The sequence below is a fragment of the Sabethes cyaneus genome, chromosome 3 (assembly GCF_943734655.1).
Source record: "Sabethes cyaneus chromosome 3, idSabCyanKW18_F2, whole genome shotgun sequence".
NCBI classification, from domain to species: Eukaryota; Metazoa; Arthropoda; class Insecta; order Diptera; family Culicidae; genus Sabethes; species Sabethes cyaneus.
The window spans coordinates 245928804-245940720 of NC_071355.1; the positions used below are offsets into that span (position 1 = coordinate 245928804).

Here is an 11917-nt window from a genome sequence, read left to right on the forward strand (position 1 = left end):
GCGGCAGATTATGGCATTTCGTCAGTAAACAAATTTTGCTTATCAACAAAAAATAATCAGTCGGTTCAGTCGGTTATTTTTTAATGTAGTGTTTTTTGGGGGCATTTCCGGCCATTGAACTGTTTTGAACATAGGAAGGCAAGTTAAAAGTACACCATACAAACCATGGATCCAGCGGAGTACAAACTGCTACACGAACGTTCCATGCAGAACAACAACGGAACATCGGCGCTCAATGTTTTCCTGCACATCGTACCGTCGTTTTTCACCAGCTTCCACACAATCCAGCTGATATCGGTGACGGCCGTAACGCAGATTCCCGGCCGCTTTCTTCTGGAGTTCTGTCTCATTGTAATGCCCTTCGTACTAATGGTTACCGTATTAAGCGAACTTGTTGGAAACATTACCTTGGCGCTGCTACTGATAAGTGGTTTGTCGGTTCTGCAGCAGATGCGCAACAAAATGCACCTGATGCCGTTCGTACAGATACCGGGCCGGAAGCCACAGTTTATGACGGCCTCCCGTGCTTTGATCAATCTAATGTCGGCGGTTTGCATTCTGGCCGTAGATTTTCGTATCTTTCCTCGTGAACTGGCCAAGACGGAAACGTTCGGTTTCGGTTTGATGGATGTAGGCGTTGGACTGTACATGTTCAGTAACGGAATTGTGTACAAGGTTGATGACGGGCGAAAGCTTGATTGGTTACGGGTTCGCAGTGTGCTGCTGGGAAGCCTTCCGCTGGTTGTGCTTGGTATGGCCAGATTTTTCGTCACGCAAGAAATTGATTATCAGCAGCATGTCTCGGAGTATGGAGTTCATTGGAATTTCTTTATCACGCTCGCGATTGTTAAAATTTTCGGCACACTCATTATGGATGCCGTTCGGGATCTGGAGGTTGCTAAGTTTATCGGAATAACCATACTCTGCGGTCACGAAATGATGCTACATCTGGGTGTCTCACGGTATGTGATGAATGAGAAAGTCGGTAGATCAAATTTTATGGATGCCAATCGGGAAGGAATAGCCTCTGTTCCGGGATATATTGCATTGTATCTGGCTTCGACGTATATGGGGTCGGTAATGAGACCTACGATGGAAATTCAACCGGCGAAGAAATTTCTTCGGCAGGCCGTTAAATTGAGCATCGTTGCCGGTGTTTGCTGGAAAATGATTTACGTGTGTGAGGACATGTTCGGCGTCTCGCGTCGATTGGCCAACATGGGGTACGTGTTTTGGATTCTATCGATTGGCACTAGCATGTGTGCGTTGTTTATGTTCTGCGAAGTGTTCATCTATTTTGTTCGGTTTGAGGAGCCGAAATCACCGGATCAGATCATGAAGGGGGACGATTTTTGCATTTGCTACGTACCGCTCATATTTGAAGCGATCAACGGAAATGGACTGGTTTTCTTTCTCGGTGGCAATCTGCTGACAGGAATAATAAACATGATTTTTCAAACAATGCTGCTGGAACCGCCCGCATCGCTCGTTATTATTAGCTATTATATTTTTATACTGTGCGTCGTAACAGTTTTCATGCAAGTTAATAAAATCAAGTTAAAAATTTGGTGAGTCAGCTGGTATAGCATTCCAGCAATTCTAGTCATAGATGAAGTCCTTAGCATATTGACAAAATTATACCTAAGCTTAGTATTAAATCAAACGTCATCCGCGCACGTTTGTAACTGTAATGATAATTGACTCAAATAAAAGCGCACTATTGTGCAAATGATTATTTCTTCAGTTTTCTATATTTTAAATATATGCATCATAAGATGACCATTATAATTTTTACAGAGAGCTGATTTATAGAATCAGTGGTAAAGGTAGATGAGCAAATTGACGATGATTTGAACGATAAGGAGGAAGTGAAGGAAAACAGTTTGATTGAATTGAAGGGTGTATCGGTGAAAATATGACATATTGTACTACATTGTAGTATTTCGTGCTGGAAGCTTTCTAATAGACGTGCCCTCTTGATCGAATCTTGGTTCGAGGATACTAATGATAAAACTCTGTCCTTACTCACCTGAAAACCCTATCCTTCGTCGCATAAAAGCTGTCCGCCGCACAAGAAACTTATAAAAAGCAACCGTGGCAGTGATCCACTTTTTGGTCAGACCAAAACCGTGGCTTTTAGCGCTTTATTCCTGTGATTATATGACCGGAACAAAATTTTTTACTTTCACAAGCTTAAAAACGGCCGCTTACTTAATTTGTATTCTTTTCACTAACGGCACTATTTTCTCGCACTAGCAAGGTAGACTTCTTCACAACACTTGACGCCGCTCCACAAAAAGCCCTATTTTCACGATACTGAAGGAACCAAGAATGCGTGCCTCTTGTTTCACTATTTCGCATTGATTATCACCAAAAAAATGGAACACTGGACGAAATTTTTCCCCTCCAAACACACACAGAACGTGAACACTCGACCTACCGCCGCGCTGTACCGACACCAGCGTTCCTTCAAATACCGTTATTCGACTCTCTGCTTTTTCACAACCCGCAAAATCCGCGCGTCTGGTTAGTTTAACCAGGAACTAAAAAGAAATGCCACGACACCTCATTTATGATGTATTTTGCCACTTTCGCATTTCGACCGATCTTTCGATTATTGCCGCGAAAATCTAACACGGTGGAGGGATTTCTTCGCTCCGCAACCGAACCGTGAACACTCAACCTACCGGCGCCGCCGTTCCGAAACGAAATTTACAACACTTGCCCCAACTGTGGCCCGCCGACACCGCATCGCATCGAGATCACCGGACTACCTCTTCAAAAAACACCAACCGACGCGTTACATGGTTCATCAAGTACTGTTATTTGAATAGAATTTTGCTTCCTTCTTCTTAAAAAAAAACGCCGAGGACGTCGGTCGTCGCGTCGCGGAAGGCGTCGCGTATGGCTAATACACGCTGCAACATGTTTATTCCAATTTGAAGTGAATTCGACTCTTTTAGGGTATAGGCAAGCGTATTTTTAGGTATTGCTGTTGCAGTTTACTAATAGCAATTACATATTTTTCTTGCAATTCAATTGTCAGTTGAACACTCAACTAACAAACCGCACAATTAACAAATTAGTGAACTGTGTTATACAGTCGCCATTTTTGACGTAGGACTACGTGTTACGGCAAGGTTTGGCTGGGTAGGGTGTCATTCCAAAAAATCTTTCCCGAAAAGTAGTCAGGTTTTGAACGCCAATAGCCAATAGCGGTTTCCCGATCGATTTTCAATATTTTTGCACCAATCGATCGGAACATCTTCTAAGAATTGGTTCAAATGAAGAACGCTATTATTTCGTAAGTATACACTATTGAAAAACTGAAAATAATAAAGCATTGTCCAACTAGAAATACTCGCATTCTGATTGGTCGAACAAAAGACGTCGTCATGGTTTGCTCGTGTTTTTTGCAAAAAAGTGACAGAAATTCCTCGTCTCAATAGGTCGAAGATTCTTTAACCTATACCAATTTGATATCTCCCAACAAACATTTTTGTCGTATAACAGCTTATCAAACGCTAATTATAATAACCCGGTAATTAGCTACACAACGATTGAATAAGCTACTAGGAATCAACAAAAATGTTTGTTGGGCTTCTTATCCGAGAATAGTTATGAACGTGGCATTTGCTGCTTTGCATCAATTAGTTGCTGGCAATTCTTTTCATAGTTTCCATAGTCAAGCATTACTTTTAGATTCATTTCTTTCGAAAATGATGAACAAGACAAGGCAGGAGGAACCCCTGGTTTATTTGATTGTCAACTCAGTATAAGGTTGTAAGGTACAAAACATTTTTCAATCAACTTTAACTTATTTAGTAGCTTTCAATCATGAGAATGAATAAATTTTCGAAACATTTAGCTAACTAGTGACTCCGGCAACCGATTCATGCAAAGCTGATGGGTTGAAATGCATTAGTATCGCCGTAAAAAACGGAAGAGAGGAGACACGAAGAGAATCTCCCATTGTCAAATGGTATATTTGAAAAATTACCCGAGATATATGTCTAACTGAATAGTGTTAGATGTTGAAGTAAGAAGTGTCGAAAATAATCGAATATTCTTTTCCTGCGTCACCTATATGCGGTCGTGTCCTGTACACAACCTCTCCGATTTTTTCGTATTCGGTCATTATCCTATACTTAGACGCACTTAATGTATGTATTGAAAAAATGAACTGATTTCGGATGGCAATGAAAAAAAAAATACAAAAGATAATCCAATGAAACAAATTTGTTTTAAATCCTTCGTTTATTAAGCCTTCTATAAACATACTTTGACGCCCTACCAGGTGGCTTTACAGCTGTTCACCGGAATCTTCGCTATGGCCGATCAAAGATAGACATCGGCATATCATTCAACTCTTTCGTGGCCTTGGCGAGACGGTCCTTCTTCTTTTTGGCCACAAAATTATTGAAGTAAATGCTCCTTTTGAGATTCACCCTCAAATTTACTTTTGATCGCAGTTGGGAGTGTTGGTGATCGTCGGTACAGCCTTTATCTCCTCTAGTGATCTCTTGGCTTGATGGGCCAAGGCCAGGTCCGGTCAAAAAACTACGTTTTTTGCGCGATACATTTTATTGAAGGCGGCAATTTCTGGTAGGTACTTCATACTGTATCTTCGAATCTCCTCGTTCACCGTAAACCTTGAGGATCTTCTTCGGGAATTTTGGGCGGAAGATATACTCGACGTCATCTCTTACCTTTTTGGTGGGAGACGTAAAGTACTTGGTCCTTTCCCAGTCGTTGCGTCCATCCTAAATTAGTTTTCGTCGCTTATTATGACCACGACATCGTGCTTCACCGGAAAGATGTTTTTCACCAGCACCTTTAATCTTTCTTGGGTGATTGCCTGCTACTCAGACACGGCCAGCCTCGACTGACGCTTCCGCATAAAAATGTCCATTTTGGGCCAAGTACTTCTTCACCATTTAGCCGGCTTTTCTCACCTCCCGGCCCAAGGCGTGGAACGATGAGGCCACCTTGCTTTCGGTTTTCATTTTTAGCTTCCGTACAACACTTTCGCCTTTCGAGCGGGAAAAGATATTGCTAATGTTAGATTGCTCTATTCGACGGATACGAAGTGCTTCATCATGTTCAACTTCTTCGCTGGATGTACGAACAAAGCATCGAGCGTAGTTTACCGGTTTTCACCATAGCTGCTGTATGCAAATCAACTGATAAAGTGGCATGGAAAGTCGCTAAAATCAGTATAGTTCTTAATGCATAAGTTTTTGCTAATGCTTGACTGAAATGTAGGCTCTTTTAAGCGCCCCTAAGAGCTTGCGCCCTTGGCGGGGCCGGTCTGGCAATCGCACGCTACGGCGCTGACAGTCGCGTATTCTTAGCAGCTGCAAATATAGCAGCTTGTAAGAAAAATCCGCATATTGCGGTTATCGGTTATCTTAATTTATTATAGTAATTTAGTATTTGAAAATTTACCAAATCAATTATTTTCCACTAAAAACACGCTGCAAAACTCATATTTTGCCGAGTCACAAACCGCAAAACCTAAATTCTAGTTTTGCAGTTGTTACCACCACCGTAGCAGGTGGATTAATTATAAGCGCCGCAATAGAATAACAATTAGGAATAAAACAAAATCGAATGGCTTAAAAAAAATCGGCGCAAACGGATCATTTATCAAGCCTATAACTCAAATTTAAAAGCATTTATACCAGAAACTAAATGTTAACAAACTTAGTAAACAAATTGGTTTGAAAAGCTTGTAACGAATAGAATTCCAACATAATTCAGGAATATCGTTCAGGTTGCCGCTCGATAGGCCGAAAATAGAAATAGAATAGAATAGCTCTATTGTATATTGCGTAACAAATTGGTCGAAAGGTGGGAGTATCTGCCCGATCTGCAAAAAGGGCGACAAGTTGACTTCAAAACCGCCTATGATACCATCGATCGGAAAGAGCTATGGAAAATCATGGACGAGAACAGCTTCTCCAGGAAGCTAATCAAACTGATTCAATCTACGATGGATGGTACACAGTGCTGTATTCGGATTTCGGATGGATAGTCAAGTTCATTCGAATCACATACAGGGCTTCGTCAAAGTGAAGGTCTCTCATACCTGCTGTTCAACATAGCGCCACAAGGTGTTATCAACCGAGCAGATATTAACACACGGGGCACGATCTTCAACAAATCTAGTCCATTCGTCTGATTTGCCGATGACAAGGATATTATCGGCAGAACATCTGTGGCGGTGGCTGAACAGTACACCAGACTAAAGCGCGAAACAGAAAAGATTGGGTTAAAGGTAAATACACTCAAGTCGCTTTTTACGCGCAGGATACGTCCCGCGTAAATCAAAACCGCGTAAATTCCGAAAACCGCGTAAAAAAAACCAAAATTTCGCGTAAAAAAAACTGTGGATTTCAACACTACGCGAAAAAATAGACGTTTTGAGCACATCCGCGTAAATTCCGAAAACCGCGTATAAAAAAACCGCGTAAAAAGCGACTTCAGTGTACGTCTAAAACAAAGTACATGCTGGCCAGCGGAACCGAGGCCGAACGACACCGCTTGGGCAGTAGTATATTTATTTAATTTATTTCACCATCTTCGACTACGTCGTACAGATTGTTTACTTAATAACTAACTTAAGCCTCGGATTCTACTACTAAACACATTTCTAGACAGAGTAAAATCGAACACATTACAAACATCGTTGAAGGAACGCAAGCAGACATTAAAACAATTATTCACACCATAATTTGTTCTGTGGAATTGGATGGCCAATAACGGTGGATTGCGAAGCCGACGAGGAGGTACATTCCACGGTATCTGGTACAGGAGTTCCGGGCAATCCACATTGCCTGTTATTAGGTCGAATATAAATAGACGCTGCTGTTTGACGCGCCGGACTGCGAGTGTATCCAGGCTAATCAGTTGACAACGGTCTATGTCACTGGGAAGATTGACTGGATCATTCCACGGTAGCTGACGCAAGGCGAATCGCACAAATTTTTTCTGAATTCGCTCAATCGCAAGGATCTGTGTTACGTGTGCAGGAGCCCAAACCGGGGAAGCATACTCCAAAATGCTGCGTACGAGAGAGCAATATAGCGTCTTGAGGCAATAAACGTCAGTGAATCCAGACGCATGGCTTCGCATAAAACCAAGCACGGTGTATGCTTTAGCAGTGACTCTACTTATATGCTCGTCGAACCTCAATTTAGAGTCAATAGTAACGCCTAGGTCGAGAATAGAGTTAACACGTTCCAGACAATCCGGTCCCATGTTGTATTGATGAAGAAAAACGGTGTTACGGCGACTGTATGATATTACTTTACACTTATTGCTGTTAACACGCATGCCGTTGTCACTGCACCAGACTAGCAGACGATTAATATCCTCCTGTAATGCGACACAATCGGCAGGGGCACCAATCACCCGAAAGATTTTTAGATCGTCGGCAAACGATAATTTCGATGATGACAGCAGCTCGACCAGGTCATTAATATAAATTATAAAGATGAGCGGGCCAAGCACACTGCCTTGAGGGACACCAGACGATATGTCAAATATTCTGGAGCGCACGGAGTTTACTGTAACGAATGCTTTGCGATCGGATAAGTATGAGTAAAGCCATTCGGTAAACCATGAGGGAAATCCGATGTAGTTCAGTTTTTCAATAATGAGATTGTGTGGTACAGTATCAAAAGCTTTCGGAAAATCAAAATAGATAGTATCCACTTGCCGCTTAGCTTCTAGCTCACGTGATATCGCCGTGACGTAGCACATAAGATTTGATGTTGTCGAACGATGCTTCATAAATCCATGCTGGCTGTTAGAGATGATCGGTGCGACTGATCTGTATATAGTTGTATGGAGTAGTTTTTCGAATACCTTGCTGAGGCTGCAAAGTATGGATATGCCACGGTAATTGGTGACCGATTTGTAACTTCCGGACTTATGGATCGGCACGATGGACGCCATTTTCCATGCAATTGGGAACGATCCACTACTGATTGAGCGGTTAAAAATAGCGGTAATCGGCGATGCAAGCGAAACGGCGCAGTTTTTCAAAAATACTGCTGATAGACTGTCTGTTCCGGGTCCTTTCGTTGAATCGAGATCTTCAAGAGCTTTCCGAACCTCGTCTATAGAAAACTGCACTAGTGGTAGATTAATATCACGGAACGGTATATGCTCGAAGCAGTTGTGTCGCTGGACGGGTGATGCTTTACCAAAATACGCCCTCGAAAAACGTAGCGAAAAGATTAGCTGATTCTGAGCTCGAGTGAGAAGTTGTTCCTTCGAAGTTGACCGACGGAGGAATATTGTTGCCAGTTTTGCGTTTCTTAACAAAATTCCAGAAACAGGAGGGGTCCTGTTTAACAGCAGACTGAATCCTTTGCAAATAGTTGTCATATGTTGCGGTAAGGACAGCTTTATACTCATCCTCACGCTCCCGAAGTTTAGCTCTATCAGATTCGCTTTTAGTAAAGAAATATTGGTTGCGCATTTTACGGAGGTTGTTACGAAGGTTTCGGAGCTGAGGGGTCCACCACGGTTGCTTGAAGTTGGAGACCAACGCTTGTCTTTTTTTGGGCACATGTCTAGTGATAACACCTAAAAGTGAATCATAGACAGCAAGTAGCATCTGGTCAACTGAGTCAGTGTTAAAAAATTGATTGTCCCACTCCATAGTTCAACGGATCATAGTCACATGCAGAGTAGTCAAATCTGATCTGATCAACTTGGTCGTCAGGTATTGTCGCGTCCATCTCGTCAAGTAATAAAATGAATGGTTCGTGATGATAGTCGACAGGCAACAGTGGAGAGGGCGGTGCTACTATATCAAGATATTCTGGGGTATTGGTAAATACCAGGTCCAAGAGCCTACCATTCGTGTTGACAATATGATTAATTTGTCTCAAGCCATTGGAAAACATTGCGTCTGCAAAGTGTAACTCAATTTCAGCTGAGGCACTCGAAGGAATATACCCATTAATATCATCGTCAGCCTTCCACCTTAAGTCAGGTAAATTGAAATCGCCTATTGACAAGATTATGTCCGATTCTGAAAGGCAATCCAAGATACACTGTGTTGCTCTTACGTGAGCTGAGTATAGCTCGGTACTCGAATTGGGCGGAAGATATACAGCAACTATGTAGAGTAAACGATGCTGCAACTTAATACGGACTGCAATTTGTTCGAGCTCGTCACAGTTAGGAAGAGTTATGGAGTCACAATCCAGAGAGTTATTGACAGCAATCAGCACTTCACCACCTCGTGAGTGATTGCTGGTCAGTTCATTACGGTCGCAATGGAATATAGCATAGTCAGGCGAAATTTCATGGCTGCCGATATCAGTCCGCAGCCACGTCTCCGTGAAGACAATTATGTCATACTCACAACTTGATAACATTAAGCGCAGCCGAGCAATTTTAGTCCGTAATCCTCTGACGTTCTGGTAGTACACAGAAGGCACGCGATCGGATTGCGGTCGTCCTTACGATTGGCACATCAGACTGCGTTGTGACACTGCTGCCCGGCGTGAGATGTGAACCGCTACCCGTGATGCTCGTGTCGGGCCGTGAAACCGAACTGCTAGGACGTAAAGCGACATCAGGTATCGGAAGTTCAGGATAGTGAGTATACTTGCCGGACGTAGCAGGCTGGAAGACCCCGTCACCACTCCCACACACAGGACCAGGATGACTGATGAACGCTGGCTGCATGGGCTCGACTGTGGTGGGGAGCTCCGGGGTTTCCATAATGCCGTTATCATTCGGGTCTTTGTGCCTGTATGCCGGCATTCCGCCCATCATTACGAGGCTCGTTTCGAGCTCGTTGGTCCCTCCACCGCTCGGGTAAAAGTCGCGAGAAATCTCCTACATCCTCCACGATATTCGTGCTAAATGTTCCGAACCGGTCGGTATGCGACCTTAGTTTCCACAGGGGCTGGTTAACCAATCTCCGCTAAGGTTGCCCGCATTCCAACTGGTACCACGGAAGGGAAGGGAAGTAGGGATAGTAGCGAATTGCTTTAATCGATTGATTAAGGTAATGGAAACACCTGCCGTTCAAGATGAAAACCATTTTTCTGAAGTTGAGCAGTTTCAGATATGGGAGACTGTGTGCATCTCCGAGGAATGGAAGGAAAGAATTGTGATCTCATTACCGAAACTAGGAAACGACCCCAGAGTGGTTGGTAAGCAACGTCCTATCACATTGCTGAGCTGTGCCGCAAAGGCAAGAAATGCTATTATCTAAGAAGAGGTGCAAGAAACAAATACAATTGGTGCGAACTATTGTACTGAGATTTCCGGGAGGAACAAGAAAGAAGATGATTCATATTACCAAGGCTACTATCCTTCCAGTGATCTTCCATGGATGGAGCATTCTCAGCAGATGCGAGAAAGGTGTACTTCAATTATTGGAACTAGTGCACAATGACATCCTCCGAATAACTACCATCAGTTCATCATTAGCATAATGTGCTGAATCCGGAAAGCTTCTTTTCCATCTGTTAGTGTGCCAGAAATGTGTTACTAAATCATTTACCTGTAGGAGGAATAGGCGTCATCCAATTTCGATGAAGAATGGCCTATATTCAGACGAGCCGAGGACAGTCTTGTAAAACTTAGTGACATGGAGTTACCACCGGTGGAATGCGTTCCGTTGCCAATCAGGAGGAACTGAAACTCTATAATAGTCCCATTTATATAAGAAACTCAGACAGGCAGAGCAGGACAGGGGAGGATGCTTCAACCGACTCAGATGTTTTTTTAGCTTTCTCCAATCGCCGTGATTTGTTGCAGCATTCATAGATTGACCTCTGCGTAACGCATACAAGTTATAACCAAGTTTTTTGACCATTACTCGCCGGATTGAGAACTCCGAAAACACGATTTCCCAAGCCATAGACTTCATTTATCGCGCTGAATTCTTTTTAATCATTCTTTCCACTTTTCTGACCCTGTTCCGTTCTGTGATAATGGAACGGAACTTGTATACCTTCCTAGAATAGTTTATCACTTTCTCAAACCTTCTTTATATAGTACACTGTTATTTTCGACACTTTTACCGACCCAACTATCTCCGTAACACTTGCTCCGGTGCGCAATAAAACGACGACGGCTGACCGATTATTTTCCTGTTCCGACATCTTTCAGTTTACTCAACACTGTTTGTTTACATCTGACACCCAACAGTATAAGCCATTCAGTGCTGCCAGATTTATCTAAATATTATTTTCCAAGCATGAGAAACTGCTAATTGAAATTTACTGCAAAAATTCGTCACGCACCCTGTACTTTCTTTCCCCACAAAGCCACCTGGAGATCAGCTGATCAACCAACATTCTCATCAATGGCCGGTTTTTCTCGAACATCACCAAGATACGCTCACTACGGGGGACGAATCTAGTCAGATCGTTATCTAGTAGCAGCTGGATGAAGCTCTACCTTCCTCTAGGATCCTGAGCAGAATCCTGGTTTACAGAAGGTGAACCAATCTCGTAAAGAATACACACCGAAGCCTAATACGTGTGGGGATGACGAGGAAAACCTGTTCGCAAACGGAAGCGAGGTTGTCGACAGGTAGAAGTAGTTCTTCGATGGTGATATAACAGAAGCAGACGAAACGGAAGTTAACCTAGGACTCTAGGAGTGCCTACAAACGATATCAGCGTACCGGCTCCCAACCAGGAAGAGATCCGGTGAAAAATTCGTCAACTGAAGCGTAATAGTCACTGGAAAGGACCGACTTCCGGCAGAACTCTACAAACACGACCTGGAACCGCTAGCATCGGCTTTATTGGATAATTTCAAGGATTTGGGAGAAACTACCGGAAGAATGGATGGAAGGTGTAATCTGTCTCATTCACATACAAAAAGGGCGACCGGCTAGAGTGCTGTAATCAGTGGCGACTCGTCCGCATGT

At 43.0% G+C, this 11917-nt stretch overlaps 1 protein-coding gene across 1 annotated transcript; it reads left to right on the forward strand.

Moving 5' to 3' along the window:
• The first annotated feature begins 79 nt into the window (after positions 1-79).
• On the forward strand, positions 80-1669 carry LOC128743132 (uncharacterized). Its single transcript, XM_053839656.1, has one exon. The coding sequence runs from the start codon at positions 166-168 to the stop codon at positions 1570-1572; it is 1407 nt and encodes a 468-aa protein (XP_053695631.1). The 5' UTR covers positions 80-165; the 3' UTR covers positions 1573-1669.
• The last annotated feature ends 10248 nt before the right edge of the window (positions 1670-11917 follow it).

Bases quoted from the DNA above. Each gene is read 5' to 3' on its own strand.
- LOC128743132 (XM_053839656.1), top strand. From the start codon at position 166: ATGGATCCAGCGGAGTACAAACTGCTACACGAACGTTCCATGCAGAAC.